The sequence below is a fragment of the Cladophialophora bantiana genome, assembly GCF_000835475.1.
Source record: "Cladophialophora bantiana CBS 173.52 unplaced genomic scaffold supercont1.4, whole genome shotgun sequence".
NCBI classification, from domain to species: Eukaryota; Fungi; Ascomycota; class Eurotiomycetes; order Chaetothyriales; family Herpotrichiellaceae; genus Cladophialophora; species Cladophialophora bantiana.
In genome coordinates this window covers 18,175-45,678 of record NW_015971578.1, presented here as the reverse complement: position 1 = coordinate 45,678, position 27,504 = coordinate 18,175, and the positions used below count along the sequence as shown (strand labels likewise).

At 52.5% G+C, this 27,504-nt stretch overlaps 12 protein-coding genes across 12 annotated transcripts; 4 read left to right on the top strand and 8 right to left on the bottom strand.

The window, feature by feature from the left end:
- Nucleotides 1-466: 466 nt before the first annotated feature.
- Z519_02829 (uncharacterized protein) lies at nucleotides 467-984 on the top strand (the record flags this gene model as incomplete). Its single annotated transcript, XM_016760584.1, has 2 exons — nucleotides 467-701; nucleotides 800-984. The coding sequence occupies 2 exons, from the start codon at nucleotides 467-469 to the stop codon at nucleotides 982-984; spliced, it is 420 nt and encodes a 139-aa protein (XP_016622434.1).
- A 392-nt stretch (nucleotides 985-1,376) lies between these two features.
- Z519_02828 (uncharacterized protein) lies at nucleotides 1,377-2,163 on the bottom strand (the record flags this gene model as incomplete). The annotated part of the gene is made up of 2 exons (XM_016760583.1): nucleotides 1,377-1,645; nucleotides 1,791-2,163. 2 exons carry the CDS (start codon nucleotides 2,161-2,163, stop codon nucleotides 1,377-1,379), a joined length of 642 nt encoding a protein of 213 aa, XP_016622433.1.
- Nucleotides 2,164-3,043: 880 nt separating this feature from the next.
- Z519_02827 (uncharacterized protein) lies at nucleotides 3,044-3,442 on the bottom strand (the record flags this gene model as incomplete). Its single annotated transcript, XM_016760582.1, has 1 exon — nucleotides 3,044-3,442. The coding sequence occupies one exon, from the start codon at nucleotides 3,440-3,442 to the stop codon at nucleotides 3,044-3,046; it is 399 nt and encodes a 132-aa protein (XP_016622432.1).
- Nucleotides 3,443-4,852: 1,410 nt separating this feature from the next.
- On the bottom strand, nucleotides 4,853-5,449 carry Z519_02826 (uncharacterized protein; the record flags this gene model as incomplete). The annotated part of the gene is made up of 3 exons (XM_016760581.1): nucleotides 4,853-5,112; nucleotides 5,168-5,303; nucleotides 5,360-5,449. The coding sequence occupies 3 exons, from the start codon at nucleotides 5,447-5,449 to the stop codon at nucleotides 4,853-4,855; spliced, it is 486 nt and encodes a 161-aa protein (XP_016622431.1).
- Nucleotides 5,450-9,565: 4,116 nt separating this feature from the next.
- Nucleotides 9,566-11,414, top strand: Z519_02825 (uncharacterized protein; the record flags this gene model as incomplete). The annotated part of the gene is made up of 5 exons (XM_016760580.1): nucleotides 9,566-9,793; nucleotides 9,857-9,978; nucleotides 10,038-10,176; nucleotides 10,240-10,696; nucleotides 10,774-11,414. The coding sequence occupies 5 exons, from the start codon at nucleotides 9,566-9,568 to the stop codon at nucleotides 11,412-11,414; spliced, it is 1,587 nt and encodes a 528-aa protein (XP_016622430.1).
- Nucleotides 11,415-11,675: 261 nt separating this feature from the next.
- Nucleotides 11,676-13,664, bottom strand: Z519_02824 (uncharacterized protein; the record flags this gene model as incomplete). Its single annotated transcript, XM_016760579.1, has 2 exons — nucleotides 11,676-13,307; nucleotides 13,389-13,664. 2 exons carry the CDS (start codon nucleotides 13,662-13,664, stop codon nucleotides 11,676-11,678), a joined length of 1,908 nt encoding a protein of 635 aa, XP_016622429.1.
- Nucleotides 13,665-14,267: 603 nt separating this feature from the next.
- On the top strand, nucleotides 14,268-17,318 carry Z519_02823 (uncharacterized protein; the record flags this gene model as incomplete). Its single annotated transcript, XM_016760578.1, has 1 exon — nucleotides 14,268-17,318. The coding sequence occupies one exon, from the start codon at nucleotides 14,268-14,270 to the stop codon at nucleotides 17,316-17,318; it is 3,051 nt and encodes a 1,016-aa protein (XP_016622428.1).
- Nucleotides 17,319-17,530: 212 nt separating this feature from the next.
- Nucleotides 17,531-19,063, bottom strand: Z519_02822 (uncharacterized protein; the record flags this gene model as incomplete). The annotated part of the gene is made up of 1 exon (XM_016760577.1): nucleotides 17,531-19,063. One exon carries the CDS (start codon nucleotides 19,061-19,063, stop codon nucleotides 17,531-17,533), a length of 1,533 nt encoding a protein of 510 aa, XP_016622427.1.
- A 947-nt stretch (nucleotides 19,064-20,010) lies between these two features.
- On the top strand, nucleotides 20,011-21,933 carry Z519_02821 (uncharacterized protein; the record flags this gene model as incomplete). The annotated part of the gene is made up of 6 exons (XM_016760576.1): nucleotides 20,011-20,490; nucleotides 20,568-20,677; nucleotides 20,735-21,039; nucleotides 21,076-21,385; nucleotides 21,483-21,540; nucleotides 21,631-21,933. 6 exons carry the CDS (start codon nucleotides 20,011-20,013, stop codon nucleotides 21,931-21,933), a joined length of 1,566 nt encoding a protein of 521 aa, XP_016622426.1.
- Nucleotides 21,934-22,305: 372 nt separating this feature from the next.
- Z519_02820 (uncharacterized protein) lies at nucleotides 22,306-23,384 on the bottom strand (the record flags this gene model as incomplete). Its single annotated transcript, XM_016760575.1, has 3 exons — nucleotides 22,306-22,780; nucleotides 22,861-23,285; nucleotides 23,343-23,384. 3 exons carry the CDS (start codon nucleotides 23,382-23,384, stop codon nucleotides 22,306-22,308), a joined length of 942 nt encoding a protein of 313 aa, XP_016622425.1.
- An 871-nt stretch (nucleotides 23,385-24,255) lies between these two features.
- Nucleotides 24,256-25,087, bottom strand: Z519_02819 (uncharacterized protein; the record flags this gene model as incomplete). Its single annotated transcript, XM_016760574.1, has 3 exons — nucleotides 24,256-24,559; nucleotides 24,644-24,884; nucleotides 24,958-25,087. The coding sequence occupies 3 exons, from the start codon at nucleotides 25,085-25,087 to the stop codon at nucleotides 24,256-24,258; spliced, it is 675 nt and encodes a 224-aa protein (XP_016622424.1).
- Nucleotides 25,088-25,922: 835 nt separating this feature from the next.
- Z519_02818 (uncharacterized protein) lies at nucleotides 25,923-26,671 on the bottom strand (the record flags this gene model as incomplete). Its single annotated transcript, XM_016760573.1, has 2 exons — nucleotides 25,923-26,072; nucleotides 26,162-26,671. The coding sequence occupies 2 exons, from the start codon at nucleotides 26,669-26,671 to the stop codon at nucleotides 25,923-25,925; spliced, it is 660 nt and encodes a 219-aa protein (XP_016622423.1).
- Nucleotides 26,672-27,504: the final 833 nt, after the last annotated feature.

Genomic DNA, 27,504 nt, shown 5'->3' with positions numbered 1-27,504 from the left:
CTCAGGCAGCAAGCCAGGCTTACCCAATCGCCAAACCGACTAGTCGACTGCTGCCTGGTGCCTCGTGCGCCGCGTGCAAGCCCTGGGACCTGACTAGACCCAAGCTAGGAAGACGAGACGCCACGCGAAACCGACACGGCCGCACGTGAGTTGGGTTCAAGAAAGGTGGGCGCGGGAAAGGACGAACTCAATGGATGGAGGGGGCCACAGGAGGAGCAGTGAACAAGCAAAGTCGTGAGAGGAAATTCTATCTTTTTAGGAGCGAAAAAAGGTATTTAGTTGTCATTCTTTCCCACCTTTCTCTCTCCTGGAAGGACTCGCTTGATATCAGCAAATCCCAGAAAACTCGAACTTGAAGCCAGTCATCACCTTCACCTCACCTTCACCTTCACCTTTGAACGAGACTCCTCTACACAACACCAGTGTGCAGTAGTACTATACTAGTATTGTGCAACTAGTCGTCAAAATGCCTATCGACCACATGTCCTACTCGGTCCCATTCAGCAAGGTCGACGACGAGGTCGCCTTCCTCCTCGCCGCCTTCTCACACATGGGCTTGAAGGAGTTCTACCGCCCCGCACCTGGTGTCGTCGGCATGGGCGACGACTCGCCCTGGCTGTGGATCGCCGGCGTCGAGGACCGTCAACCCATTCCCAATGATGCCAAAGTGTTGATGAACCACGTGGCACTCCAGGCTAAGGGTATGAACATCTCGTTACTACCGCCACCATTTACACATTGCCTTCGTGTTGGAATTTAGTATTCATTTAGCTGACAGAAGCCGTGGTGACCACCGTAGACCGCGCACAGGTCGACGCCTTCCACGCCGCTGCTCTCAAGGCGGGCGGGACCGACAACGGCGCACCGGGCGTCCGGACAGAATATCACCCGACGTACTACGCTGCGTTCGCCATCAGCCCCGGCGGCCACAACATTGAATGTGTCACGCATGGTCCATGCGGCGGTGATACTGCTACTGATTGACGGTCTCTGAAGCCTCCGCCCTTGTCTACTGCTGCTGTCGCTCCTGCCACTGGTGCTGCCGGGAAGGGGCCAGAACATGTGATGATGCAACATGACGATGCATGGGACAACTCGACCTTGCCGGGGCCTTCTCAAAGGTTGAGTCTGGAGTCGATCAGCGGAGGGCGTGGAAGAGGAAACGCATCCAGGATCTGGGGCATCTACATACGATATTAGTGTACTGGGTAAGGCGAACACTGTAGTTGATGGAAAGACGCTCACTGAGGCTCATAATCCTGCATAGATGGGCTACTGTACTATCTCAACGATAACATCGTTTCAAAAGTTCGCGTTTAGATTATCCTAAATTGTCATAATTTCGAAGCTCGAGCTCTCGAATCCCTTTCATCATTTTATTGAAAGAAGCTGCTCGTCGTCGCCCCGCTCTTCTTTCCCTCCTGATACGTCGCGCTGAGCTGGTCGTACATCTTCTTCACGCGATCCAGCTCACTCTTCAGCTTCGCGCGTGCCCCCTCATCCTCGACCGAGTCAATCAGCTCAGCCAGCGACCGGGCCGTGAAGAACTTGTTCTTGCGGTTATATAGGGGCTTGGCCGCCAGGGTCTCCTCGGTGTCGCCCGGCGAGGGGACCTGGTAGACGGATTTCAGAATGTCGATGTCGTCTGAGGGCAGGAAGCGACTCACGTTGTCAGTCACAAAGGGTCACTATCGGTACAGCCACTGACCGTAGAGAGGTAGCACATTATAGGACGAGGTTCTGCTCGGTGGCAAGGGGGGTACGACTAGTAGAGGAGTATTCGAACTTACACGGGATCGCAAAAAGGTCCCTACTGTCCTCGTAGGTGAACATGTAGTAGAACTCGTTGAAGCCGGACCACGTGATGCCGCTCAGACACAGCGAGCAGGGCTCGTGGGTCGCGAAGAAGATGCAGTCCTTTGTCTCCGGCCGCTTCTCCTTTGGGAGGCGGAAGAACTGCTGGATGCAGTTGATCTCGCCGTGCAGCAGCGGCGAATCGCGTTCGTTGTTCGTCTCGGCGATCACGGTCGACAGGCTGGCGCGGTCGAGCACCGCAGCCCCAAACAGCTTCGAGCCCTGCGACACTTGCTTCGCCGTTAAGGGGATGATGGAATGTTCAGTGGTCGAGAGGAGGGCGGCTGCGAGGTCTTGGGCTCGTGGCATTTGGGGGGTTTTTAAATTTTGTTCTTTTTCAAAATTTTCTTCCTCAAAGAATTCAAAAGTTCGGGAGAGGTAACGGTAGTGGTCCTAGCGAAGTACCAACCCTTGAATATCGGATCACAGTCCATTCGGACCTCTCGCATTCATTTATATCCCATTTCTCCCTGGGCGCCGTGCCTCGTGCTGTCGTCGACGCGATAAGAGGAAAAGAAAGCAGATCCAATCGGGCCAAAGTCGAAAGATTTTGGCGGTACCGGAGAGCGCCGAAGCGCGCCCGCGAATTGAGTGCATCGTCTTTTACTTCTCTCTTTCCTTTCTCCGTGGCCTTGACAAGCGAGCACTTGAGGTGAAAAGAGGTTCAACTTGTGATTGATTCAGATCCGCATCTCTGGTGAAATGAAAGCAGGTCGTCGTTGCCGATTCCAAACTACTGCTAGTGTATTGTATTGCTTCATAGTATTCACGACCACCGCGAACAAAGTCATGTCCATCCGCCCGCAAGCATCCATACCCTCCTTACGTCTGGAATCGAATCGTCCAATACTGCCAACAGACCCGCCCGGTCGGACGTTGACAATAGCCACTTCTCCGTGCCACTATTCTCGGCCCTGAGGTGCGGGATATCGTCCAAGTAGAGTGCCCATTGACTCCTCTGCAGCAGATCCGGAAGATCGGATATCTCAAGCTTTGATTTGTCCATACTCGTGACTGTTGCGAATATGAATAGTCGGGAAGCTGCCGTGGAGCGATTTGGCTGGACAAAGCTGTCGGCATCACTGGGATGGAGATCGTGCTTTGCATAAGACGCGGCTGCTGGAGGGGTTGTATGGCTGAGGCCGGAATGGGCAGAGGTGAGGGTGACAGCAAACCAGTGTGAGGAAGCTCAAAGATAGGTGGATGTCTGGCACAAGCCAGTAGATTCGGGACTGACTATGTACTGGAATATCGAGTGGGAAGGAACGGGGTTGATGTCGATATAGCGGGTGAACCGCGCAAGAGCTAGATGTTCGCCTGTCCAAAGACTGCCTCGATGATTCTCCTCTGGCACATTGAGGACGTTTGCGGCATAATGCTTCAACCCGGCGCCAGAGATGATGCCTTTATGTGCGGCCAAATTTTCGGCGAGAGCCTTTGAATCGCCGTCGGCAAAGGCTGCTGTATGTTCAAAGTCGAAGCTGATCAGGGCTCGTGTAACCTGGCCACGTTCTTGCTGATAGGTTGAGATAAGTGTCACAGTTGCAAAGCCACAGGTTACGCGTAAGGTTGAGCTTCCAGGAAACATTGAAGGCCTCGTGTATGGACGTGTTCATCCCTTGCGCGGCTCTTGGAGAATGAGTGTGGCTCGCCTGAATCTGTTAGCCCTCTATATCTTTATGGGTGACGATTTGGTGGATACCCTTCGCTTTCGCATGCCCCCGGTGAGGATATCTTCCAGCATGCCCTGATGAACGAGGAGTATATAAGGATCTCTGAGGTCAACATCATGAGGACAGTGCATTACTCTCCGGGTTCGATGCAGTGGTCTTGCCGCTGTCGAACTCCGAGGCCGCAGTAAACGCTGGTATATACCACCTCTCGTTACTGCCCACTCGAGGCTGACCAGTCTCATCTAGTATCAATGCAGCCACATCGAAGGTGCGCAGGGGGTCCTTCACATTGAAGAGCCGCGGTGGACTCGAAACGGCCAACTCTTCGCAAAGCGCCCAGGCACCTATAAGATCCCAGTCTCCGCACCATCCAGAGCACTGAAGGCATCGGCGAAACTCGGCTCTTCTTGTGAGCATCCCTGTCCTTTGATCTGCGAGAAGCGCTTGTCTCAGCCCGAAGAGGCAATGGGATTGACTAATAGTAGCACCTGACTCTTCATGGCCCCGCGACTGCTGAAAGACTGCGGCTTACTGCTGGCGTCGACTTTGTCAAGAGAGAATCCATTTCCTCGGGCTTGAGGAAGGCTAGAGGAGTTTTCGTGGGAAGAGCCTGTGGGAAGGGGAAAGCAACTTACGCACACACATGTTCGAGGTCGGGTCGTGCTCCATATCACATATCGATCAACTGTCTAGTGTCTAAGAATACTCCTGGACCTCTGACAATTAATTGAACGGGCTCACTTTTAGCGTTTCATGTCTTTGTTGAGCCAGGCTGCACACAATAGTGCATCCTGTAGGACATCCCTGTACATGTAGTACAACGTTGGCCGCATGACAAACGTGATGAGGCGCATATGCTGTCTTCAGGCGGTCTTGTAGCGTCGCGGGGTCTGAAATTCATGCCTTGTCTTGAACATCTGGACCGTGCAAAGTCGCTGGCGGTTCGGAAAGATTGTATTTCTTGCGACCAGTTGTCGCCATTTGGACGAGGGGTCGGGGTAACGATTCCCTCAATGCGTCACGTTAAGTACTGGGCGTCCTAACCGACAGCACTGTCAATGCAGGATTACCATGTAGTTGGCCGAGTGCTTCAAAACAACTTGAAACGGATCATGGGAATTAGGATTATATAGGACAGATTGCTCAAAGGTCAATCACCGGCACTAACTTTCCCAGTAGTACTTTGTTGCGTAGTGGTTTTTTCTTCATTTCGCGTCATAATCTCATCAATATCTCCTCCTCGTAGTATCCACTCCGACCATCTCCCTCAATTTTCCTTTCTGGCTTTTTGGTTATCAGGCCGAGCTCTCTCTTGCCGTGCCACCTCAGAGCATGGCGGCAACACCCAGTCCAACAACTCCAGCAACACCTGCCCACTGCTGCTTCAAAATCTGCGCACCGCCAGTATAGGTTGCAGCAGGAGCGCCGCTCGCCGGCACATACGAGCTAGTCACGGTAGCGGAAGCGGATGCCGTAGCACCAGTCGAGCCTGAAGTGAAAGTCGGACCGGCGGTGGCAGATGCCGAGGGAAGGGTAATGCTCACGCCAGCCGAACCGCAGTATTGCTCGGCGAACTGCAGAGTTGCTGAAAGGGATGCGAGATCAGCTGAAGTTCTAATTCAGATAACACTCAAGCTTACCAGCTATGTCAGAAGCATTGCAAGCAGTAGAAATGCATGAGTACACCCCAGTCAGGAAACTGCTCGCCTGGCAGACGCAGGCGGCATCGGTGGCTGAACAACCTGTGCTGGAAATGGCATTGAGGGCACAGGTGACCTATTTTGACGTCAGCTCTGCTGGTGGAAGACTTGCAATTCATACTATGTACGTACCGCGCAAGTCGGAAGACCGGACAAGTCTTGCGATACCCCAAAATGGAGGAGGGAGGAGATCCCGACAGCAGCGAGAGAAAGGAAGCGCATCTTGGCCGAGGTAGGAATCTGTGAAGCTAGCAGCGGTAGTATGATTCAATGATTGCGTCTGAGCTTGGGCGAGGCGTTTCGTCTATGTTTAGAAAACGCAGTCGCAGTCAAGCAGCGAGTGTGGGATCGTAGAATCTTGAGGTAGCGAGTGCTCAGAGTACGAGTAGTGAGACTGAAAATAGCAAGAGTGAGGAGATCAGGGAGAAGAGGTCACAACGGGGGGAGGAGCTTGTTCCAAGCTTTATAGCTGTTGCGCATCATTTGACAGCTGATAGGTTGCATGTCCGTCCATTGATGTTGGAGCTGCCTCATTGGGAGTGGGAAGTTGAGGGAGAAAAGGTCTGGCCAGAATCTTGTCCTAGGAAGGTGTTCGACTGCTTGTTCTCCCGGATTCAGCTTGTGTTCCTGCAAGCCACGAGGATGAGCAAATAAGAAGCGAGAGAATGTCGATGTCTCAGGCACCCGATGCTCTAGCGCAGACGCATGATGCGAGGTTGGCGAATAAGAGGTTGGCAGAGCTTGGGAAAGTCGGGGAGGATGGCCGTCCTCGCTTGCGGAGAAAATGGCTGGTAACCCCAATCATGGCGGTGGGAAGCAGAGAAGTTTGTGGAAGAAAAAAGGAGGGGAAGATGGGCAATGCTTGTGCTGGGATATTTGCCAAGGCCACGGAATATGTACACGCCGATGCATACCACGTGACATGGAAGTTGCCGTACCACACTAATTCAGCAGGGCAATTGCTCTGAATTGGCTAAACCTTATTCGGTGATTTTAATGCCGCGTTTATAGATATATCCCAATAGTAAAGGCAATATAAAGCCATTCTCAGAGGATCCCCTTGCACGTAGTAAGATGATACTAGTATAGTTCTATGTACGAGGTCTTATCCTGTCTTTTGACAGTATCCGAGACTTCTCTAAACTTCTCTAAACCGCGAGATTTTGATCGATTTAACGTAGGAAAGAATTCTCAGAGACATCTCGGATACTGTCGAAAGACAGGATACTAAAAGCCCTTCCCCCCAGGGTGGGGGGGGTTTGAAAGTAGTATCGAATAGTATCACTTCATGGCAAATATTACTAGCACTTTTGGAATCCCTTAGATATCTTAGAGTTGTAGATTAAGGATCGAAAATCAATAAAGGATCGAAGCAACGACGACACCATTTACGAAGTACTTTCTTTAGTAAAGTACATACTAATTTATAAAAAGTACTAGTGTTATAAATTAAATGGGAGAATACTGGGATAGAGTAATCCTAATCGATAAGAGAAAGAAAGAAAAAAATATCCTCGACAAGAATCGAACCCCCGCCGTTTCTTTTTCAAGAGATCTATAGATTTACTTAAGATCGTTTCTACAATCAATCCTCTAGCGCTAGGCATGGAAAGTACACTAAGAGGGATTTGTTGGACGTTGAAGAAGATTCAAAGGAGGGACTCAATGTTCTCTCCTAGCAGGCTCACTATCTCTCGTCCGGACCGCAGTATACTGGTATAATACTAGCGCTACCTAGTACTAATCATCTTGGAGGTCCTCGACCCGACAAATAATAGTGTCGAATGGTCCTTCGGGCTCATTGCTGATATACTTCAGAACGGTGTTATTGAGAATCTCATCCCAACATTCGTTCCCACACAAACATAAATAAATATTGAATTGACATGCGGCTCATCATGCTCAAGGTACTAGAAATCATACTTCAGTTACCTTGGGAAAATGGTGAAGCTAGGTAGTACTATGAAGTGGGCTCGACTCAGTTAGGCTTCAATTTCATTCTTCATCTAAATCTACTAATATCCGGTTGCGGGAGGATACTAATAGTGTTCTTCGATGAGCCCTATCCATTTAATGGCGCGGCGCTCTCGATAAAGATGGTCTCTGAGATTCCCGAATTCTGGCCTCGAGGATTTGATCGTTGAGGAAGGGTGATGATCTGCTTCTGCGCTCTGTACTACTAGTATCTAGCACTAGCCCGCCTTCCCCATAGGTATTAAACCGGTTCGAAATCGATTTAAGATCGAGTTTAAATCGAATCGACTCTGGCTTAAATTGGTTCCAGATCGATTTTGGACCAGTTCAAATTAGTATCAGACCGATTTAAAGTGAGTTAGCCCGATTCAAGGATCTGGAATCGGTCTGGACTCGATTTCGAATCGATCTCTAACCAGTGCTTAGATCGCTGACCAGACTCGGTCTAGAGCAAGTTCAATGGGAGTTATGTGCTTTCAATACTTGATTTGTTATTATATGTATGGTTATGGCCATGAGATGGCATTTCGCTGTCGCTATGGCCATCTGGCAGTGAGGAGATACGATAACGACTACGCCGGTATAAAGTCGCTGCTGTTTACTTGATGTCACTTCAGCCGTACCGGACTTCCCCCTCTTCTATCGCATTATTCGCTTTCCTTATCCAAACCGATCCGTGCCTCCAACCAAGGCGGTGAAATCCCTACATCGCCGCCTCAAGAAGGATCCCTCACTCTCGCAACATTGTCGGGTTCTTAGTATTGATATTGAGGTTCTACATGTCCGAAGCCACACAGAAAGTTTTTTCCATCGCAAATGAATTTTTCTCTTGGTTCACTAGCGACGTCTGGAAATCCACTGTGGATTTGCGAATGAGCATATTATCACGCCTGTCTTCAGACCGCCGTTCAGGACATGCGTGAAATCGAACACTTTTCCATTGATGGCGGGTCTGGTCTTTATCTGGCCCTGATTATACAGAACATCGACATCCCGACGCTCAGAAAATCTCATGAATTGGGTGTTTCATGTCCAATCAATGAGGATAGGAGAGCAGAGACTTTCGGGTGGGATTTCAGTGTTTATAACCCAGCAGCCCGAATCCTGGACAGAGTTTGGGAACAAGGAAGAAGACTGGTCAACAGGGTCAGCGAAAACAGCCATAGCGAGGAAGGCGGCGCTGAGAAGAATCGAAGTTGCGTACAATTCAGACCTTAGCTAGGACGTGAAGGAGGAGGGTGGCTATGCGCGGAATCGAATGGACAGGATCCGTGATGAGATTCAGCCAGATGGAATTACTAGTACGCTGGAGTATAGTAAACTTCCCCTTTCGAAGGAAATCTGGTTGGAGGCGATATGGCTGTCTTCTCTTGCATTACGGACTACTAGTATTTCTTTCCAGTGTGAAGCTACTACTGGTGACATCAACGGCTGACATTCAAGGACGGCCGCTCAGCTAGAAATTTAAACTGAGAAACCCCGTGGCAGAGAAGCAGTATGATGCAACGCAATCCGTAGGGAAAAGAGGCGCGAGAACTGTCCCTTGAATCTATATTGTGCTCAGCGTACTCAGCGCAGCGGAAATAGGAACATAGAAGTACTATATAGTGGGATTGTCTGACAACCTCTGCTCCAAAGGCCCTAGGTAGGCAAATAACGGATGGCAATGGCCATCTCAAAACAACGCCTTCCTCCGATCGCTGCCATCCGGGACATCTATCGAGAATACCTCCTTGAAACCTCAGTCAGGTTTTGGCGTTTCCAAAGCCTTTCGTAACACCCTCGCCCCTGCAATACTAGCATCAGCCTCTGGTGAAGAGGACAACTCATGCACTGGGCAAACTATAGCCGTTTGCGCTCCTGCGATATTCTGCCGCCGACCTTCCGCCTTCCTCTACTAGGAAGGCGTCTAGATGTTAATAGCCGATCGCTCGGGGGCCGGCTTGGGCTGGGTTGGTGGCCCCTCCTTGTAGCTCAGCGTGCTGCCCTCGGAGTGCTCAGTGAGGAGTAGTCAACACCTTATTTAAAGCTCGGGTCCAAGCTGGCTTCACTCATCTTCTAGGATGAACTCGTATCAAGCAATAAGGTTTTTCGTTCACTAGCCCTAGATACTACTAATGCACTTTGGACCTCGTAGTAATTACTAAGTACCGGCGTCGTGGCGCCGTTGATCGATCTTGGTGGCCGGTGAGTCGGTGACTTGCCTGCCGCAGCTCATTGGACAAAGCTTGAGAAATTTGAAGCTTCTGACGCCCAGCATCATCAATCTTCGTTTTCCTTTTTGTCCTTGTTCATATCTTTTTATTCCTTTTTACCAGAACCTTCAATGGTCGCGGGGAGAAAACACCCCGCGAAAGAGCCAAAATGCCACTGCTGGAAACTCTCAAAGCGATTCACCAATACACTCGAGATCGACAGAATGCCCTGCAGGCAAACAACCAGAAGCTCCTCCTGAGATTTGCCGACGTCTTCTGGCGCACCTGCGACCTTGGTTTCACGGCCTTTGGAGGGCCTCCCGTGCATTTCCAGATTCTGCACAGGCGATTCGTAGAAGGGCGCGGAGGTCTGGTCCCATGGATCGATGAACAGACGGTAGGACATGTCCTTGGAACCTCTATCAGTGCGTCTCCTCCCACTCATTCGTGTCCGTCACAGTACCAAGAGCTTTTCGCCATCTGCCAGGCTCTTCCGGGCCCAGGGAGTACCAAAATGCTTTTTTGCATGGCGCTCATCCATGCCGGGGTTATACCGGCATTTTTTGTGTTCCTGACTTGGAGGTAGGTAGAGGCATGAAGTCACAAAAGGCCGGCATGACTTAAATTAAATTGTGGCGCAGCCTTCCCGGGGCGATCGCTATGTATGGATTGTCCCTCGGGGTCCAACACATCAACACCGTTCTCCCAGGTGCAGCCTGCGCGTTCTTGTCCGGGTTGAATTCCTCAACCGTCGGAATCGTCGCCCTTGCTGCCGTTCAGGTGCGAATTCATTCTCTCCTTTTTGCGCGACCCCCCGTATGCCGCTGACCTGGCGGAGTACAGCTCGCAGACAAAGCCATCAAGGACAAGTTGTCGAGAATTCTCGTCATCTTCGGCGCCTGCGCCGGCCTTTGTTATAATGCCCTGTGGTATTTCCCCGTCCTCATCCTGGGTGGAGGCATCGTGACGGCGATCTGGGATACTCGACTTCGACAAGCAATGGCTCGATTCAGACGGAGATTAAAGGAGAGGAGGTCACGGCAAGAGGGTGCAGTGGAGGAAACTGGCAACGACGGCGGTCAGAGCATTGAGTTGAGACCTGCGCAAAGTGAGAGCTCGAATACTGTGCAGAGAAGAACTGGAGTCACAGTTGTCCCATCAGCGAATGCAGCACCGTCAAAGGCTGGCGATGCTTCGACCTCTGCTCCTCTCGCGCCCGATGCAGCAGCTCCTTCTACGGATATGCGATCACATGGGATCTCGGTACCCACAGGACTGCTAATTATCGCCGTCTTCTTTGGTATGGCTCTTCCCTCACACTCCGCCCCCCCTGCCTCACTCCTGTCGTCAGCCTTTTCTTCTGACTTGGGTCTCCAGCGTCATTTATCGCGGTTCTTGTCGCGCGTGGTGTCGTTAAGTCACCTCCACGGCTGCTCGACCTATTCGCAAACATGTACCTTGCCGGGACAATTATTTTCGGCGGAGGTCCCGTCGTGATCCCACTCCTCCGAGAATATGTGGTGCAGCCAGGTTGGGTCTCGTCGAGAGACTTCCTCATCGGCCTGGCCATCATCCAGGCGTTCCCGGGCCCGAATTTCAACTTCAGCGTCTATCTCGGCGCGTTGGCGCTGCTGGGCACGTCTCAACCCACGATCCTGGGCGCTCTGATGGGGTACATCGGCATCTTTCTGCCGGGCATCGCACTTGCCGTGGGAGTCCAGGGCATTTGGCGAGTTCTTCGGACAAAGCCAGGGGTGGTCAGCCTCCTTCGAGGAGTCAATGCAACGGCGGTCGGGCTGGTTTTCACGGCAGTGTATCGCTTGTGGGAAATCGGCTACGTGACCCCGCAGGCGACCCAGGGCCAGAGTCTGGCAAAGGAACCATGGTGGGTTGTAATTGCAGTCCTGACCTATTCCGAGTCGGCCTGGTTCGACATCCCCGCCGCTCCGGCCATTGTCTTGGGAGGGCTGTTGGGTCTGGCATGGTATGGCGCTGTCGGTAAAGACAGCCTGGGTTAAGGAAAGTCCATCTCGGAGCACGCGCGACTTACGAGATGGTGGGGTCGATTGAATGACGGATGGAATTTGATGCTTTGGTTCATCCTCATCAAGATTGGTTGGTTATATTGAACAAGCCATATTTATACACGCTCGATAATAGGCACGTACGGCAGAAGTAATGTTCAGGCTCCCGAGCCCAGTCTTGAGAAGGAATCAATTTGGAAGCAAGCTGCTCCGAGCTATCGCGGGGGTTTGCGCCCCTTTTTACACCCTCGTTAATCAAGCATACTTCCTCCTCCGGCTCATTTTCTGCACTGCGTGATTGCCACCAAGTACGCCTATTGCAACATACCCAACATCGTCCTCGGGACGAACATCGCCGAGCCGAACCATCAGATTACCCAGTCGCTTCGACTGCTCCGCGGCGTTCTCCATCGACGACTTATGAGGAATATTGGCGTACGGATTGTCCCTCAGAAGCGAGCTGAACCTGTCCAACAAGTCAGGCCCACGCCGATACGCCGTCAGCACTACCGTGGCCAGGCCGAGTATGAACAGCACAATAGAGCAGACGAGCAGGATAACGAGCCACTTGTAGTCGCACTTGACAACAATCTCGCTGGTCGTGATTGTGCCAATCGTGCTATCCATGTTGTACTGCGATGTGGTGCCCACGTCGCTGGTGGCCAAGCTGAAGTTTCCCAGGACTGCAGCTGGGGCGATGCTGTCAATCCAGTAAGTATTGATGAGTTGCGTGAACCGTTGGGAGACAAGATCGTTTCCGAGCTTCCAGATCTTGCTGGTGGAAGTCTGCAATAGAGGATTGGCTGGGTCCACCAAGTACGCTTCTATGGCACTTGGAGGACAGAATACGGTATCACAGCCCACTGTCGGGTTGGTTGCGTTGGTGAAGTCCGGGAAGAAATAGGTATACATGATATCTGCTTGGCCAAGGCCATTGATCGGTGTCCAGTCGGTGGCATTAAGGGGACTAACGTTGTACTTTTGTTTGTGCGTGGCAGGGTTTTTGGCAGGTCGAGCAGCAACGCTTTGACAGATTTGACCGTCGCATTTGATTTGCACTTCCACGTACCTCATACCGACAGTGCAGTTTGCGACAGTGAGAATCTTTCCCTCCGTCGAACTATCGCCGTTTATATCAAGAGACCGGAAAGTGAAGTTTGTTACCGCGAACTGGTCGTGCCTGTTCGGAGTGAGGGCATAGTTCGCACCGCTCCAGCCTACATATTGCTCAAGGCTTTGTCTGTACGCTTGAGTCCAGTCGTGGCCCGAAACATTGCAGCTTGTCACCATATAACCAGTGTTCATCGTGAACCGTGAGACTCCCGCTGACGGTAGGTTGTGCAGGGGCAGGCCCGTGAGAGAGCTCCATTCGACGTCACCCGAGTCTGGAACGGACCTCCAGTCTGAGTCGTCCTCGGATGACGACAAAGGTAGGCTTTCATAGATGGGTATTTTGACATTACCGAATGGGTCTTGGGACGAATTTTTTGCCTTCGACGAGCCGATGATAGCAGAGGTGAAGATGGCATTAATCGGGATAAGTGGCTCTGCTGAGGGCGAATTGATACCTTCGTTCGTAAATTCAGATACAAAGGCGAGATATGTAAAATTCTGTGTCGCGTTCAAAAAAGATTCCTTTGTAGATATCACCCGTAGCCCGGCTTGGCCACCCAGAGGGGAGAGTGCCCAAAGGAGAAAGAGAAGTGGTGTAAGGACATTGACGGTCTTCAAAGTGACTGGTGCTATGAAAGTACTGAAGACGGTACGGCACTGCAGGAGATATTCAAGCGCGAGGACGGAGGTTCCCTGTTCGAGTTTGACAGCCGCAACTGCTCTTAGAAATTTGGCAACAACTGCAGAAAATAAGATGGGGAAGATGGTGGGAGACTGGACTTCGTTAGCATTGTCATGAATCATGATGAGCGTCTAAAACGGCAAAGTTGGAAGAGTGCCGATAGTCGAACTCACATATTTGGCGGCTTCAAGCAAGTCCTGATTGCCTGGTCGGTTGACAGCCTGATCGCGCCTGGAATAGACAAGAGCAGCGAATATGACGAAGTAGGCGCAGCAGAGAGCGAGGAGTAAATCCAGCAAGCCTTCTGCAATAACACTGACAGACAACAGCCGCCGAGCACTTTTGGAGTATTTAGGCGGCGCACTGTCACTGTCGGAGCCTGTGTTCAGCAGAGGACCTCTCGTTTCCACGGCATATGCAGGTTTCTCGCCTTGCCTTCGGTCTGCCATCTTCTTGGTTCAGGACGGTGAGAAGAACAAGTCCATGGCCAAGGGACATTCGGTCTTTTAATTCTTTTGATCAGGCTGGCGAACTGGGGCCGAAATCTCGCGTCCTGCAGGTCTTAGACAGACAATAGGCATAGGCTGAAACGAGCTTGAAGCCTAAGGCGCCCCATGCAGACCCTTGACGAGGGCCCGAGCCGGCAGGGCAGAGCTTGAGCAGAACCACATCTGGATAGCCAGGCGGATTTTCGCCGATCACACCTCACCTCCCTTCTCTTCTCTTGTGTTGATGAATTTTACCCTCGATCGAGGCTGATTTCAGGTGTATAACGGAGTATATTCAGTGATAGACAGCCAGAATGGCATTTAGATCACGTGACATAACCCCGCACTTAATTTCGTAATTTCGGCATTAAAATGACGAAACGCAAAGTTCCACTAACGCTGACTAGCGCCGCTAGCTGCAATAGCCAAGCTGCTAATTCCCTGCATTTAGCAGGATAGGAAGCTCTGCCGAGGCCTGGACTTCAACTCGACCTTTGCAAGCTTCTCTTCCCCTCTGCTTGACAGACAATACGAACCTCACACCAATGCAGTCTTGTCGCAGATATGAAGGGGAAGGTGGGAGGAAAATCCACTGAAAGATCTGCAGCATGTAGCTTTTGTGGCAAGACGTTTGCACGCTCTGATACGCTGCTTCGGCATGAGAAAAGCCATCACTCCACAGCAGATCGAGGACCAGTTCACCGGGTCACTACGGGGACATTTCGAGCGTGCCACGCCTGCGCAGGAGCCAGATCCAGGTGCTCAGGCGGATCGCCTTGCGGCAGGTGCAACCTTCGCCAAATCGAGTGTGTTTATCCAAACAAACGTCGGAAAACGTCATTGTCGACCGATTCTGCGAAGACGAGAGAGGACGATGCTCCAAAACAACATTTCAACGAGCTGGCTTTCGCTGCTAATGGGCGGGATCAGCTCTCCTCAGATGCCCATACGGGTGCCGGCGCATTATCCACCTCAGCAGCTTTCCCAGGCGCCGCTGACAATGAACAAGCCACTATATCGTCGGACTACGAGTTGGGAGACCACCCGTTAAGTCAAGACAGACAACCGAGGTCGAGTCTTGGTGCGTTGAATGCCAGTACAAATCAGATGCTGCAGCACGACCATTTTAGGAATGATTACCTGTCCTCTCAGTTCAGTACTGGATTTGTTGAGCCCGCTGCGGCATTCGAGTATAACTCGTTTGATGAACCTTTGAATTGGATTCCTCCCAGCATTTACCCATCCCCATACGATGCGGAGCTTGAACAGGACTTCTCTTTCATTCTCCCGACACTATCCAATAACCTAGACGCTGACTACGGTGTGGACTTCTCAATCAACCCACCTGCACATACCTATCCGGCCGGTAAAGATGTGACCCACGAAGTGCCCGAGACTCAAGGGTTTCCTGCTCCATTCGTGGCCATTGAACAAAGCCCTGCGTCTTCAACAAGTGATGGCGCACACATGCCCAAGTCAGTTCACGGAAGCTCCACAAGTTCTGACTTGAAGCGCAAGAAAAGGAAAACGTCTCTCCTGCCCGAGATTTTTATCCAACCAAGAATCCAGAGGACCGGTTACGCGTTTCCAGATGCAGAGGACTCTTGGAGCTCGATATCAGCGAACACCGTGGTAGAATACTGTTCCAGTGCCACTTATGAAACGATCTTGAGTGGTTTTCGAAATTTTTGTGTTGAGACGACGTCGCCATCAGCATTTCAGACCTCTGCCTTTCCACCTTTGAATATACTCAATATTTGCATTGGCCTTTATTTCGAGAACTTCCACAAAAATCTTCCTTTGCTACACCAAGTTTCCTTTGGGCCTCAATCTGATTGGATAGTTGTCCTTGCTGTTGCGGCAATCGGCAGTTCCTTCGCCAAATTCTCTAACCTTCTGGATATTCGAGAAGCCTTCCAAGAATTCCTGCGCCGAGCTGTCGACCGCCGCGCAGATGGAATACCAGACACTACATTGGAGCTCCCGCTGGCCCAAGCTCGCATCTTGAACCTTATCGGCTTGGTTCAATCGGACCGCGAGCAGCTGCGAGCCTTGTCGCACCGCTATCATGCAGATCTCTCGCGGTGGTGTCTAGAGTCTGGGGTATTGCAGCTGTCTGTGAAAGGCGACCTGTCAGACGGTGAATGGAATGAGGGTTTCCAAGATCGCTTGCAATGTTGGGAGAGATGGATCAGGATCGAGTCTTTGCGGCGCGTGGGTTATGTGGCTTGGATGCTTGATTGTTGCCTTGGCTACATGGCCAATGCACGACCGCTTTGCAATATGGACGATGCAAGAACTCCTCTACCCTGTTCCGAATCCATTTGGAGCGCCTCAACTCCAGAGCTCTGGGTCGACAGAACGCAGGAGCTATCGGAGACGCCCTCCCTCTGTGGAGCCCTCGAGACGCTCTACAGCAAGAAGCAAGTCAACCCGGAGTATAGCGAATTATCACAGACCTTGCTGATACACGCTCTTTATCAAAGAACCTGGGAGGTCGGCACACACATCAAACAGCCGCTAAGCGAATGGGTCCCAACTGGCAAGGCTCGAGGCTTCTTGAACACACCATCAAAGGACAACTTCTGGCTTCCGCTCTACCCTCTTTACGCCAACTGGCGCAACAGCGCCTGCGATTGCCTTGATGTGCTTCATTGGCAAGCCTCGAGCATTGTTGCAAAGGCCTCAGGCCTGGAACACGGGGTCATCCTCCATCTTCACCTCGCCCGTATCGTCCTTCTAACACCCTTCCAAGAGATACAAGACTTGTTGTTTTCTCTGATCGGTAAGATCGGGAACTGTCCCAAGGCGTCATTCTACGTACATGATGGCAGCTATCAGCCACGCAACAGCGCCAAACTGCCTCAGATCCGCAAGATAACGTGGCGATGGCTACGAGAGGATCAGCACAAGGCTCGTCTTGCCATGGTTCATGCCGGGTCGGTCTTCTGGTATGTCCGTCGATATTCCGCCATGAGCTTCTTCGAGCCGATTGCCGTTTATCTGGCTAGCCTGGTGCTCTGGACATATGGCTCCTACAAGTCGATTGCCTTGGAACGTGACGCTACTGCTGCCAGCCAGAAACCCGAAGGCGGCCCGAGTGGACCAGACGCGGGTGCTCCCATTCAGCCCTCTCGCATGGAGAGGAAGGAACGTCCCATCAAATTCATCAGCAAGGCCAACGGACGGCCGTTGAACGCAGCTGGCCCATCGGTCCCGCAGCATTCCGCATCTCCGGAGTCTCCGACTGATCAATATTCCTCTGAAAACAAATCCGCCTCTGCCGCGCTAGAAGGTACGACGGCTCGCTCGAGATCGTTCCCTCCGCCAGCACCCAGATCAGACTCGGAAACAGAGGATACTTCCTCCTCGGACGAGCAACCCGAGTTCATTCACTTGGACCGTCCCTGCGACGACGAGATGGTGCAACACTTTGTGCGCAACGGCCACACCATGTCCGGCCACATGACGAATGTGGGGGACATCTGCAAGGCGCCACAGAAAGTCCTGCTAGAGGGGGCAAAATTGCTAAGAACGAGACTCGCGTGTTGGGGCGTCAGTCGAGAGTATTACGACATCTTGATGAAGTTGGCAGAACTGAGAAAAGCTAGTTGAAATTTGAGGACGCTCTACCGCTCACGGAAGCAATGGGCGCGTTGATTGTGTTGGATAGGGACAGTGAGTTTCAGCTTGGGTAAAATCGTGTCCTAAGGTTTTAATTTGCAAGCACAACCTATGATCCCTTCTATTGTATATTCACAGCGTATGGAAGCCATGGAACAGGAATCGCCAGACTCTGCTCGCTCTCGACCTCAACATCCGTCTAGCTACGAGCTTTTCCATCTCAGCATCGTGATGGAACTCCTTGGAAAGACGAATGTCGAGGCCTTGCTCGGATCCCATTCCGACTTCTGCAGCCCGACTTCCTCCTTGCCAGCCATGTTTGTGACCTTGAGATTTGCGCCGGTGACTGTGTAGACCTCGGCCTTGGACGCCTCCAGGCCTTTGAGGGTCGTCTTCAAATCATGCTCTGCGTGGATGTTGACCACGCAGACACTGACCCAACCCCCGTCGTCGAGCGTAGCGCTGACGTCTAACCACGGAGTGACTTTGAGGCCCCTCACCCAGTCCGGCCTCGTTGGTCCTGTGTACGACTCGCATTCCAAGTGGACAGCGATCTGATGGCCCTTCATGAACCTGCAAAACAGCTCATACGGCCACCACGTCGTCTGCCTGATGATGCCCTTCTCCGTGGTCATCAGGGGACTGATGACGTTGACGCTCTGGGCGATACATGCCATGCCCACGTCTTTGGACTGGCGGACCAGCACGTTTAGCCACACCGCGACGGCCAACGCGTCCGAGAGGGTGTATGTCTCCTCGGCACCTTGGCTTCCCACAGCACGGGTGGGCAGCCACACGTTCCACTCGTCGAAGCAGATCATTGGTCTTTTCTGCGTGGGAGGGATCTTGTTCTCGACCATGGCGAGGTCGATCAGGCTCGAGCAGACTTCAATGCTGCGCTCCGCTGCAAGCGGCGCGGTCACGTTCTCGTAGTGGTCATCGCTCGCGGTGTACAGGTGGATGCTGTGCATGTCGATCAGCGGCACGCGCTCCTCGCCCAGATCGCTCAGGCCTGCCGGCTGCAAGCAGTGTTTCAGGGTGTAATAGTCCCACGTCGTGGCGCCCTCTTTGCCACAGAGGACAAGTTGAATGGTCGGATCGAGGAGTTTGAGCGCCTTTGCCCATTGAAGAGCCCGCTCCGCGTACGCTTCCTGGGTCATCTGGTTGACCTGCCAGGGCCCCCACATCTCGTTCCCCAACGCCCAGTACTTGACGTTGTACGGTTCTGGATGACCGTGTTTCCGTCGCAGGTTCGCATAGTAGGTGTCTTTGGTGCCGTTGCAGTATTCCACCCATGCCATTGCCTCGTCGAGTGTCCCGGTCCCGAAGTTCAGACAAAGATACGGCTCGGCGTTGACAGCCCTGCACCATGCCATGAATTCGTCTGTGCCGAATTGGTTCGTTTCGACATTGTCCCATGCTAAATCTGGCCTCGAAGGCCGCTGGTCTCTCGGCCCTATCCCGTCTTGCCAGTGGTACGTAGCGCAGAAATTCCCCCCTGGATAGCGAAAGACTGGGATGCCGAGCGGCTTCAGGGCATCAATCACGTCTTTTCGAAACCCTTCCGAGTCGACCAAGTCCCTGTTTGAGTTTGATGGGTCGTAAATCCCGCCGTATATGCAGCGGCCCATGTGCTCTGTGAAGCCCGAATAGATATTCCGGTTGATCTTGGAGACCTTGCGGGTAGGAAACACCGTTATCGATGGCGTTGCCATTTCAGCCACGATTGTTGCCATGTTGGACCTGTGTAGCCAAGGCGGTCTGGCACCTGACAACTACGTCTCTATGGCCAATTTCAATGACCAAGAGTTCACCATCCAGTACCACGGGCGCTCAGTACTTCATAAATGGAAGAATGAGCTCAATTATCATGTGACTGGGGACTCAGGATTTCGCAACCTGGTATGTAATGCATTCATGTTGGCTCTCTCAATCCGAGTGGCATGAACTGCCTGCGTGAGAAATTCCACCGTGGACGGCAGAAGTCCGCCACTTGAGCCCCATATGGCGAAAAAGCGGTTAAAAGAAGCACTTGGGTCTAGTGGGAGGGTGTCTCGACTGAAAGTCCTACCAGTAGTACTTGACGCCCACGCGAGCTATTTGCTATTATCCGGCACCTCAGCAACGTCAAGGGACACGAGGAGCCCGTCCGCGAAGACCAAGACGATGCCACCGGGGAACTTCCATTCTGGGACATTCGCCTCCTCCCGCCGGAGCTTCGTCTCCCACAGCAGGGAGCGCCATCTTCCCGGCACAAAGGCGTTGACGAAACCTTCGGCATCCTCGAAAATTGGCAGCGACAGCAAGATTCCAGTCTGTGTGGATGGTGTCATGCATCTCCGCAATCCATCTTGCCATCCCATGTTTTTCTGGGTTCGCTAGACGCAACGTCTGCGGGGACCCTGCGTCTTGTCTCGACTGGGAAAAACTGCGGGATGATGCCAGCCATCACGAGGTGGTGGTGAGTTGCTCCGGCCATTACACCCTCCCAGTACGGGGAAGGCGTTCAGACTCTACGAAGGAGGGTATCCACATTCATATATTGCTCTTCGACTCCATCGATCTATTTGAATTCTCTCCTGTCTTCAAGGTAGGCCCTGTCGCAGGTCTCCCAGACACTCTCATCACCTCCTCTGTGCCCGTTCCTGTTCTACCACTGCATCTCAGCAGGTCGCTGCCCATCATGGCTCTACCCCCGAAATGGTATCAGTTCCTCATCGGCGTCTTCGCCTCACTGGGCTCATACCTGTTCGGCTACGACCTCGGTGTCATCGCAGAAGTTGTGGCCAGCAATACCTTCAAGGCTAAATTCGCAGCGGACGACACTCAATCAGGCCTGGTCGTCTCCATGTTCACGACCGGGGCATTCTTCGGGGCGGCGTTGGCGGGCCCCAGTGGCGACTATCTCGGCCGTCGATGGACCATTGTTCTCGGAGCAGTGATCTTTTGTCTTGGTGGCGGGCTGCAGACAGGTGCAGAGAACATCAGCTACCTCTGGTCAGGCCGCTTTCTTGCTGGACTTGGTGTGGGCTTCCTCGTCATGATTATTCCTCTCTATCAAGCTGAACTGGCCCATCCCAGCATTCGGGGCCGCATCACTGCCTTGCAGCAATTCATGCTCGGCGTGGGAGCGCTTGTGGCTTCGTGGATCTCGTGGGCAACGGTACGTCCGCTTTGTCGCTGGAACACTCCCAAGATTACTTCGTCAATGATGGCACAAAGCTAACAAATGTCCTCCAGTATGTCCATATCAAGAGCAGCAGCGCCCAATGGCGAGTTCCTCTAGGTCTGCAGATTATACCTGCAATCTTCCTTGGCTTGTTGATATTTCTTTTCCCAGAGTCTCCCAGGTATGGTCAGCTTCTCAACATTGTCCTTCCATTTTACCTAACTCTTTCAAATAACAGATGGCTCATGGACCACGACAAACCAGACCAAGCATTGAAGGTCTTGGCCCAGCTACATGCTCATGGTGACGAAAAGGACCCCTGGGTTATAGCTGAATACGAGCAAGTTCAGGCCTCGATTGCCCACGAACACCAATACGAAGCAAAATCCTATCTCGAACTCTTCAAGTCTCGATCTGCCTTCCGTCGCCTTTTCCTTTGCTGTGCGTTGCAGGCCAGTATCCAAATGACGGGCGTGTCCGCCATACAATATTATTCAGTCACGATCTATGGACAGATAGGCACGTTGTCTCCTTTCCCGCAAAGTTGTGGCTTTTAATGTGTGACTAACCTGCCTGCAGGGATCTCTGGCAACGACACCCTCAAATACCAGGGCATCAACAGCATCATCGCATTGGTTGCACAGTTCTTGTGCATCCTCTGCATCGATCACACCGGCCGTCGCTGGCCCTTGATCTACGGCAACCTGGGGAACATGGTAACGTTCATCATCGCCACCATCCTGCTCGCAAAGTACCCTCCGGGAGTCTCGACCAACACTGGGGCCCAGTGGGGGTTTATCATCATGACGTGGCTGTACAACTTCTCGTTCAGTGCGACTTGCGGTCCATTGTCTTGGATCATACCGGCGGAGGTGTTCGATACTAGAACGTGAGTTTCTCTCTCATCCCCGCACATGATCAGAGGCAATCTAGAGGTCCTCGATCCACAATGTTACCGCAGAGCTAATATGAATATCTATATACAGCCGAAGCAAGGGCGTGAGCATCGCCACAATGACCAGCTTCGCCTTCAACACGATGATTGTACGTCTTTTCCTTCCCCTTCCCTTTCCAGCAGCCCACCGCACATCGAGGAGCATCCATCATACAAGAAGCTAACAACAGTGCGTGTAGGGCCAAGTGACACCCATCGCAATGACCAACATCGGGTACCGGTTCTACTACCTCTTCATCATCTGCAACTTCACCAACGCCGTCTTTTTCTGGCTTTTGCTGCCCGAGACCGCGCGCCGCCCGCTCGAGGAGATGAACTACCTGTTCGAGCACGCGCCATGGATCGTCGTCGGCTCCACCCGCGAAAGCTACGCCAGCCACGACTTGGAGAACAGGCTGCACGAGATCGCGGCCGAGGCGGAAATCAAAAGAGGGGGTCCCGGCAGCGTGAGCGTGCGGCATGAGGAGAAGGTCGCGGACTGATGGTGGGTGACTGGAAGACTAGGCTGGGACTGCATAGGACTGGAGTGGAACTGGGACTGGGATTGAGACATCCGATCTTGAAATGAAATCCTGGGTAGTCCGCCGCGGCGGTGGTTCTGAGGGACGCATGTGTTGTAAAATACAAGTCCTCTCTGACGTGGGTGGGACCTACCTGGGGAAGTGTAACGGATGTACTCTTTCTGACCTTGGACGTCCTGCTGGCCGGTCGAGCGGAGGAAGGAGTCAGAACTTGTCAAGAAAGGTAAATAGCATAATCCAAGAGATTTGCACGTCAGGCGAGATCTGTGTATTGACAAGGCCGTCGCCCCCCTATTTAGTATTTAAACCGTGGAAAGACCAAGCTTGGATGCGCTACGCAAACCGCCTCACCGCCTCACCGACAATCTCCTCGAATGGCTCCAATGGGGGCAGGTCCAGGAACTCGTTCCCGCTCGGCGTGATGGCCTCGTTGACAAAGTCACTCCCGTACCCGTCGAGGAAGAATCCCGCCTTGACCAGCGCTAGGGCGGAGTCCGTGTCCTTATTCTCGCGCCACGAGCGCTGGGCGCTGGCAATCACGGCGTCCGCGTCGAAGTGTGTGATGGTGTATTTTGTGCCCTGGAGGTGCTCGAGCGCGGCGACGATGTCGTTCTGCGAGGCCGACAGGCCGTGGAGGGGCACGACTTTGTTGGCGGTGGTTTCGGAGGGTGCGAGGAGGATCTGAGCGATGCCCTCGGCGGCCCACGGCAACGTCGACCACGAGAGCTTGTGGGTGCCGTCTTGCCACAGGCGCGCTGTGTGCGCCTTGACGTTGATGTCTGCGAAGCTGATGGCCGGCTCGAGGGACCTGTGTAGTTGGAAGTAATCTTCCCGTCAGCGGCACATATGATATGGCGGATGCGGGGAGGGATGGGGAGCTTTATGTACCAGTCCAGCCACAGGCCCGTCGGGACGGCGGTCCACGACAACCCGCTCGACTCCTTCTGCTTCAGGTACTCGATGATGGCGCCCTTTGCGTCAAACACGGGACACAGGGCCCGTGCCGGAGGATTAGTGTTGTTGACACCGTACTCCGAGGGTAGGAAGCGCTTGACTTTCGCTTCAACCGCTGCGTCTACGAGCTTCTCCTCCAGGACGATGGCGCCGAAACCAATGGCCGAGATGACTGCGTCCTGCCCTTGCATGGCTTTGACGAGCTGATCGTGTGGCAAGCCGTCGTCGACGTAATGGACCTCGACACCTTCTGGGAACGTCGATTTGGAAGTCTTTCGAGCGATGATGGAAACGTTGAAAAGGTCGGGCTTGGATGTCAGTGCCTTGACGACGTGGTGGCCGATGTTTGTGCCTCCGGCCTGCGATCGTTAGTATCGGAGTTTCAACACACTGGGAGGATTTCACCCAGGACATACCCCGAAGATAATGACGTTCTTGAGGTAACCTGACGATGACATCTTGCAGAGGATCCTGTCTGTTGGCTCCTGGGAGACCCTTGTTGTATGCTATTATCGATGCAATGAGATGGATATCGAAAACCTGTGCGTTGAGGACTTTGGTCGATTGATGAGTCCCGCCTACCACCAGGTGCCGTCTGCATCTTTATATACCTGTTCCCTCCATCTCTCGACCTCTTTGTCAAGATCCCATCATTTCCAAACGCACTTGTTGGTTTCTAAGCAGACATCTCCGGACTCGGCAGGACGAGAAAACAGTTGACGTTTGTCTGGATTATAATCACCGTCTCCACATACGTACTGGGTAGAAATGAATAGAAAAGAAGTAATTGAATCGAAAAGTTCGGCGAATGGCTGGTTTTGACCATCATTGGGTGATGTTCGTCCTGGTCATGCACGGAACTGGCTAGGAGCTGGGTCTTTGGCGTACATCAGCAAGGATCCCAGACCAATCCAGACATACCCGAGGCAGGGACATAGACGGACGAAGACGTTAATCGCCTCTATTAAGTCAGCGCCAAGCTGCGTGGCCATGATTACTTGCTTAGTTGGTCCGGGGCGGGTTGGAAAATTCCGGATTTGGAAAAAGGGCGTAAAGCTGTTGATATTACACACTCGTCGAGGGAAAAATGTCTGGGACGAGGGGAGGGACCGGACGATGGCAGACACGTCATTTGGCGCAATTTCCGCTGCCCGAGAACCCCCTGAAACGGGAGGGGCCAAGGAGTCAGAACGCCGATCTGGAGGAGCATGGAAATTGTCGAGGTCGAGAAATCCTTTTCCTCCAAGTTTGTGTTGATTCGTATATCATTCCACAAATAAGAGCACAACGGGCATGCGTCGGGAACTTCGTGACTCTCCTCCTCGCTGCCTACTTGTTCCACCCCGGAATGGCCTGGCTATATCCATCATCAAGCGGCTTGACCGTCTTCTTCCACGCCTCGCGAGCAGAGACGGTTTCCCACCATCTCTTCAGATTGGGTCTGCCCTCGAAAGGATCAAGGCACCGCGTCACGGTGAAGATGCACGGCATGTAGAAGATGTCGACGAGGCTGTACTTGTCTCCTCCCATGTACGACATCTTCGACAGAGCCTTGTCGAGCACGTCTAGGCTATTGGCGAGTTTCGGCTCGTGTCTTGCGAGGACGGCTTCGTCTTTTTCCTTTCCCAACGCGCTGTTTTGCTGTCGTGTCAATACAGTACTTGCTCACATCTCCCCTTTTTCTCTGGCGGGAGGACATAAGTAGGAGAGAACGTACGGTCGAATGAGCATCTCGGCGATGACGGGCGCGACGTGGGTCTCGAACTCCATCGCCTCGAGGGCCAACCACATCTCCCAGACGCCACTTGTCTCAGCATCGACACGCTCAGGCATCAGCTTCGGGCCGACGTCCGCATACTTCAAGCACAGATAGCGGGCGATCGCGCGAGACTCGAAGATCGCCGCGTCGCCGTCCTCCAGCAGTGGGACCCTCCCAAAGATGGACTTCTCGCGGAAATCTGCGGTCTGTTCCGACCACCCCTTGTTAGCAACACACTCCCGATCCCCATATTGGAGGCAGAGACGGTGTACTAGCCTTGTGCTTCCCGCCGATGAGGTCGGCAGGGATCCTTTCGACGTCGTCGATGCCTTTCTCGGCCAGCACGAGCTCCGGTCGCAGGCAGTTCCACGAGAGTGGTGACGTCCAGAGCTTAGGGGTCATGGCTTTGGCTTGTCGGTCGCCGGGTGTCTCGCGCCTTTGCTTGGGGGAGAATAATGCGATGCGTTCTGGGGCTCTGAACAGGAACTGAATTGCTCTTTAAGTATTCCGTACAATTCATTCGCACGATTTGCACCATGACGCGTTTCATATGGTTTTTCAGCATAGGGGTCGTTTCCTCCGTTTGCCTCAGTTGTATGCTGCGCTGGACGATACACGAAGGAGACGACTTCTCGCGTCGAGACTCCAGCCCTTCGGCGTATAGCATGCACTGACCAAGTTCTTGAACCTTAACGTTATTTCCTTGAGCATGGTGGGGTATTAGCCTGATTCACAGCAAAGGAAACATTAGGACGTTGACAATGAACTGGTCCATTATTATTCAGAGGGCAGGGTCATTCAACTCTTTGAATGCAGCAATGTTGTATCGAAAAGGGAAAGTGATGCGTGCTTCACTCGTAGTCGTCAGGGAACAGCTTAACGACATAGCTGTCATTCCTTTGCACTAGCCTTTCAAGCATTACGACATGCTTTGCAAAAGGAGTCACAAGAAGTCTCGCTTCGCGCGATACCACCTCGATGCTTAGAAATGAACTCGGCAGTTCTTCAGCTAACCAGAAATGCTCATCTCCTTTCGTGGTTGCCAATACGAGAGTGGCACGGGTAATCATACCTGTATCCCGTATCCATGCTCGGCACCCCGATCAACGGAGCCCTTGGCCACCCTTCGGCTGAAGATGTTGCTTCTGACAAGCTATCTTGGCCCACCGGCCCGTTCAGGTGCAATTTCATGAGGGCCTGGCCTTCGATAAGCATCACCACGACGCTATACGTACGCTTAACCGGTGACCTGATTGAAGCCTGCCGAGCCGATGTCGCCGACAAGCTCGATCTTCAAACCTTTCTGCTTGCCATCGACGTACCAGGAGACACCTGTCGAAAGTATCTTTATGACTACCTCGGCGACTGAGACTTCCCAAGAAGATGCCTGAGCAGATCCTGTGTCAGATACTAATGCCCCCCAACAACTTGTTGAGGGAGGATGATTGGTGCTTTGGGTCTGAGAATAACACTTACCTGAAGCTTGCACAAGCTCTCGAAGTTCAGCTTCTTGCTGTCGAGTTGTTGTTGAATTGCTCTGGCTTTGTCGGTACAACTCCAGCCCCACAAGTCCTTTTCAGTTTTCTCGACCCTATACACTACCGAAACAATGACCCATGCCACGATATGTCCGGCAGCATAGATAAGGCTGAAGAATGCTGCATTATGCTTGCGTCGACACCAAAGACCAACCAGCACTGTCAATGCCAAGAGAGAAGTGGTGATTGATGCAACAGCTAGCATGAAAGTCGGCCACAGGACACTCCCCTTCGCCCATGGTCCCCACGGTCGACCTTCGACGAAGAGGTCTTTCGTTGTGTAGAATTTGTACATGGTGTAGATCATGATCGACTCCATGGAGGCCGAGAAGAGGGCTGAAATAACATTTGTGACGCCGGACGCGATTCTGGCCCAATGTCGAAACTTGTTGTATCGTCTCAAGAGGAACTCGCGCCTAGAGCTGAATTGTTGTTCGCCCTTCTGCATGGATGGGTGCCGTTCATGGTGGTGGGTGTTATCTAGTGGTATCTCTGAATAACTGATGCGAGGGTGTGGTTTATCATTGCTGAGCCCGGAAATCCCATGCCTGGCCTCGAGAACGTTTTGCAAAAGCTTCGGTGTCATATTTCTTTGACCACAGCAATCAAGAGTGATGGTATCTGGTAGACACAGCAATCTGCCTGACTCCTGGGAAGGATTGGGGATATATTAAGCTGGCGGATTTGGGAACACCCGAGAGCCCAGGGCAAGAGGCGCAGCAACGAAGATCGCATTCACGACGACGAAGAAACTTGGCCTTGGGCGAGCCTCGAACGATTTGACTGCGTGGCCGAGCATTGATAGACAGAATCCTTTGACACCAAGTGTCAGGCTGAGCCCAGGAAGGTAAGGAGAAGCATATTTGATACGTACCTGTTCCAGTTAGCGAAGACCCGCACTCGCGCGGCCACTCTGGCTACTTTTCCAGCCAACAACTCAAATCAGGAACATGCTGCTAAGAGAACTCATCTTCCGCAAATGTGTGCAGACAAATCATAGGTCACAGAGTGGAAGGATCCATTGTCCGTAAAATATACATTTATATGAAGGGAGGGAACCAATGGGCAGAGTGTCCGGCTTGTAGAAAGCTGAAACTAGAACAGTGCGGGAGAGAGAGCTCCAGGGGTTAAATGTTGAAACAGCAAGCAGGCATTGTACGCGTACACCATGACCAGACTTGCCATGGAAGGGTCCGGTTTATAAATCCCATACTGAGGCTCCTATCTCGATTCAGCATACTGGACTTTAACGTGCCCTTCTTTACCGGCATGACGGTTTTC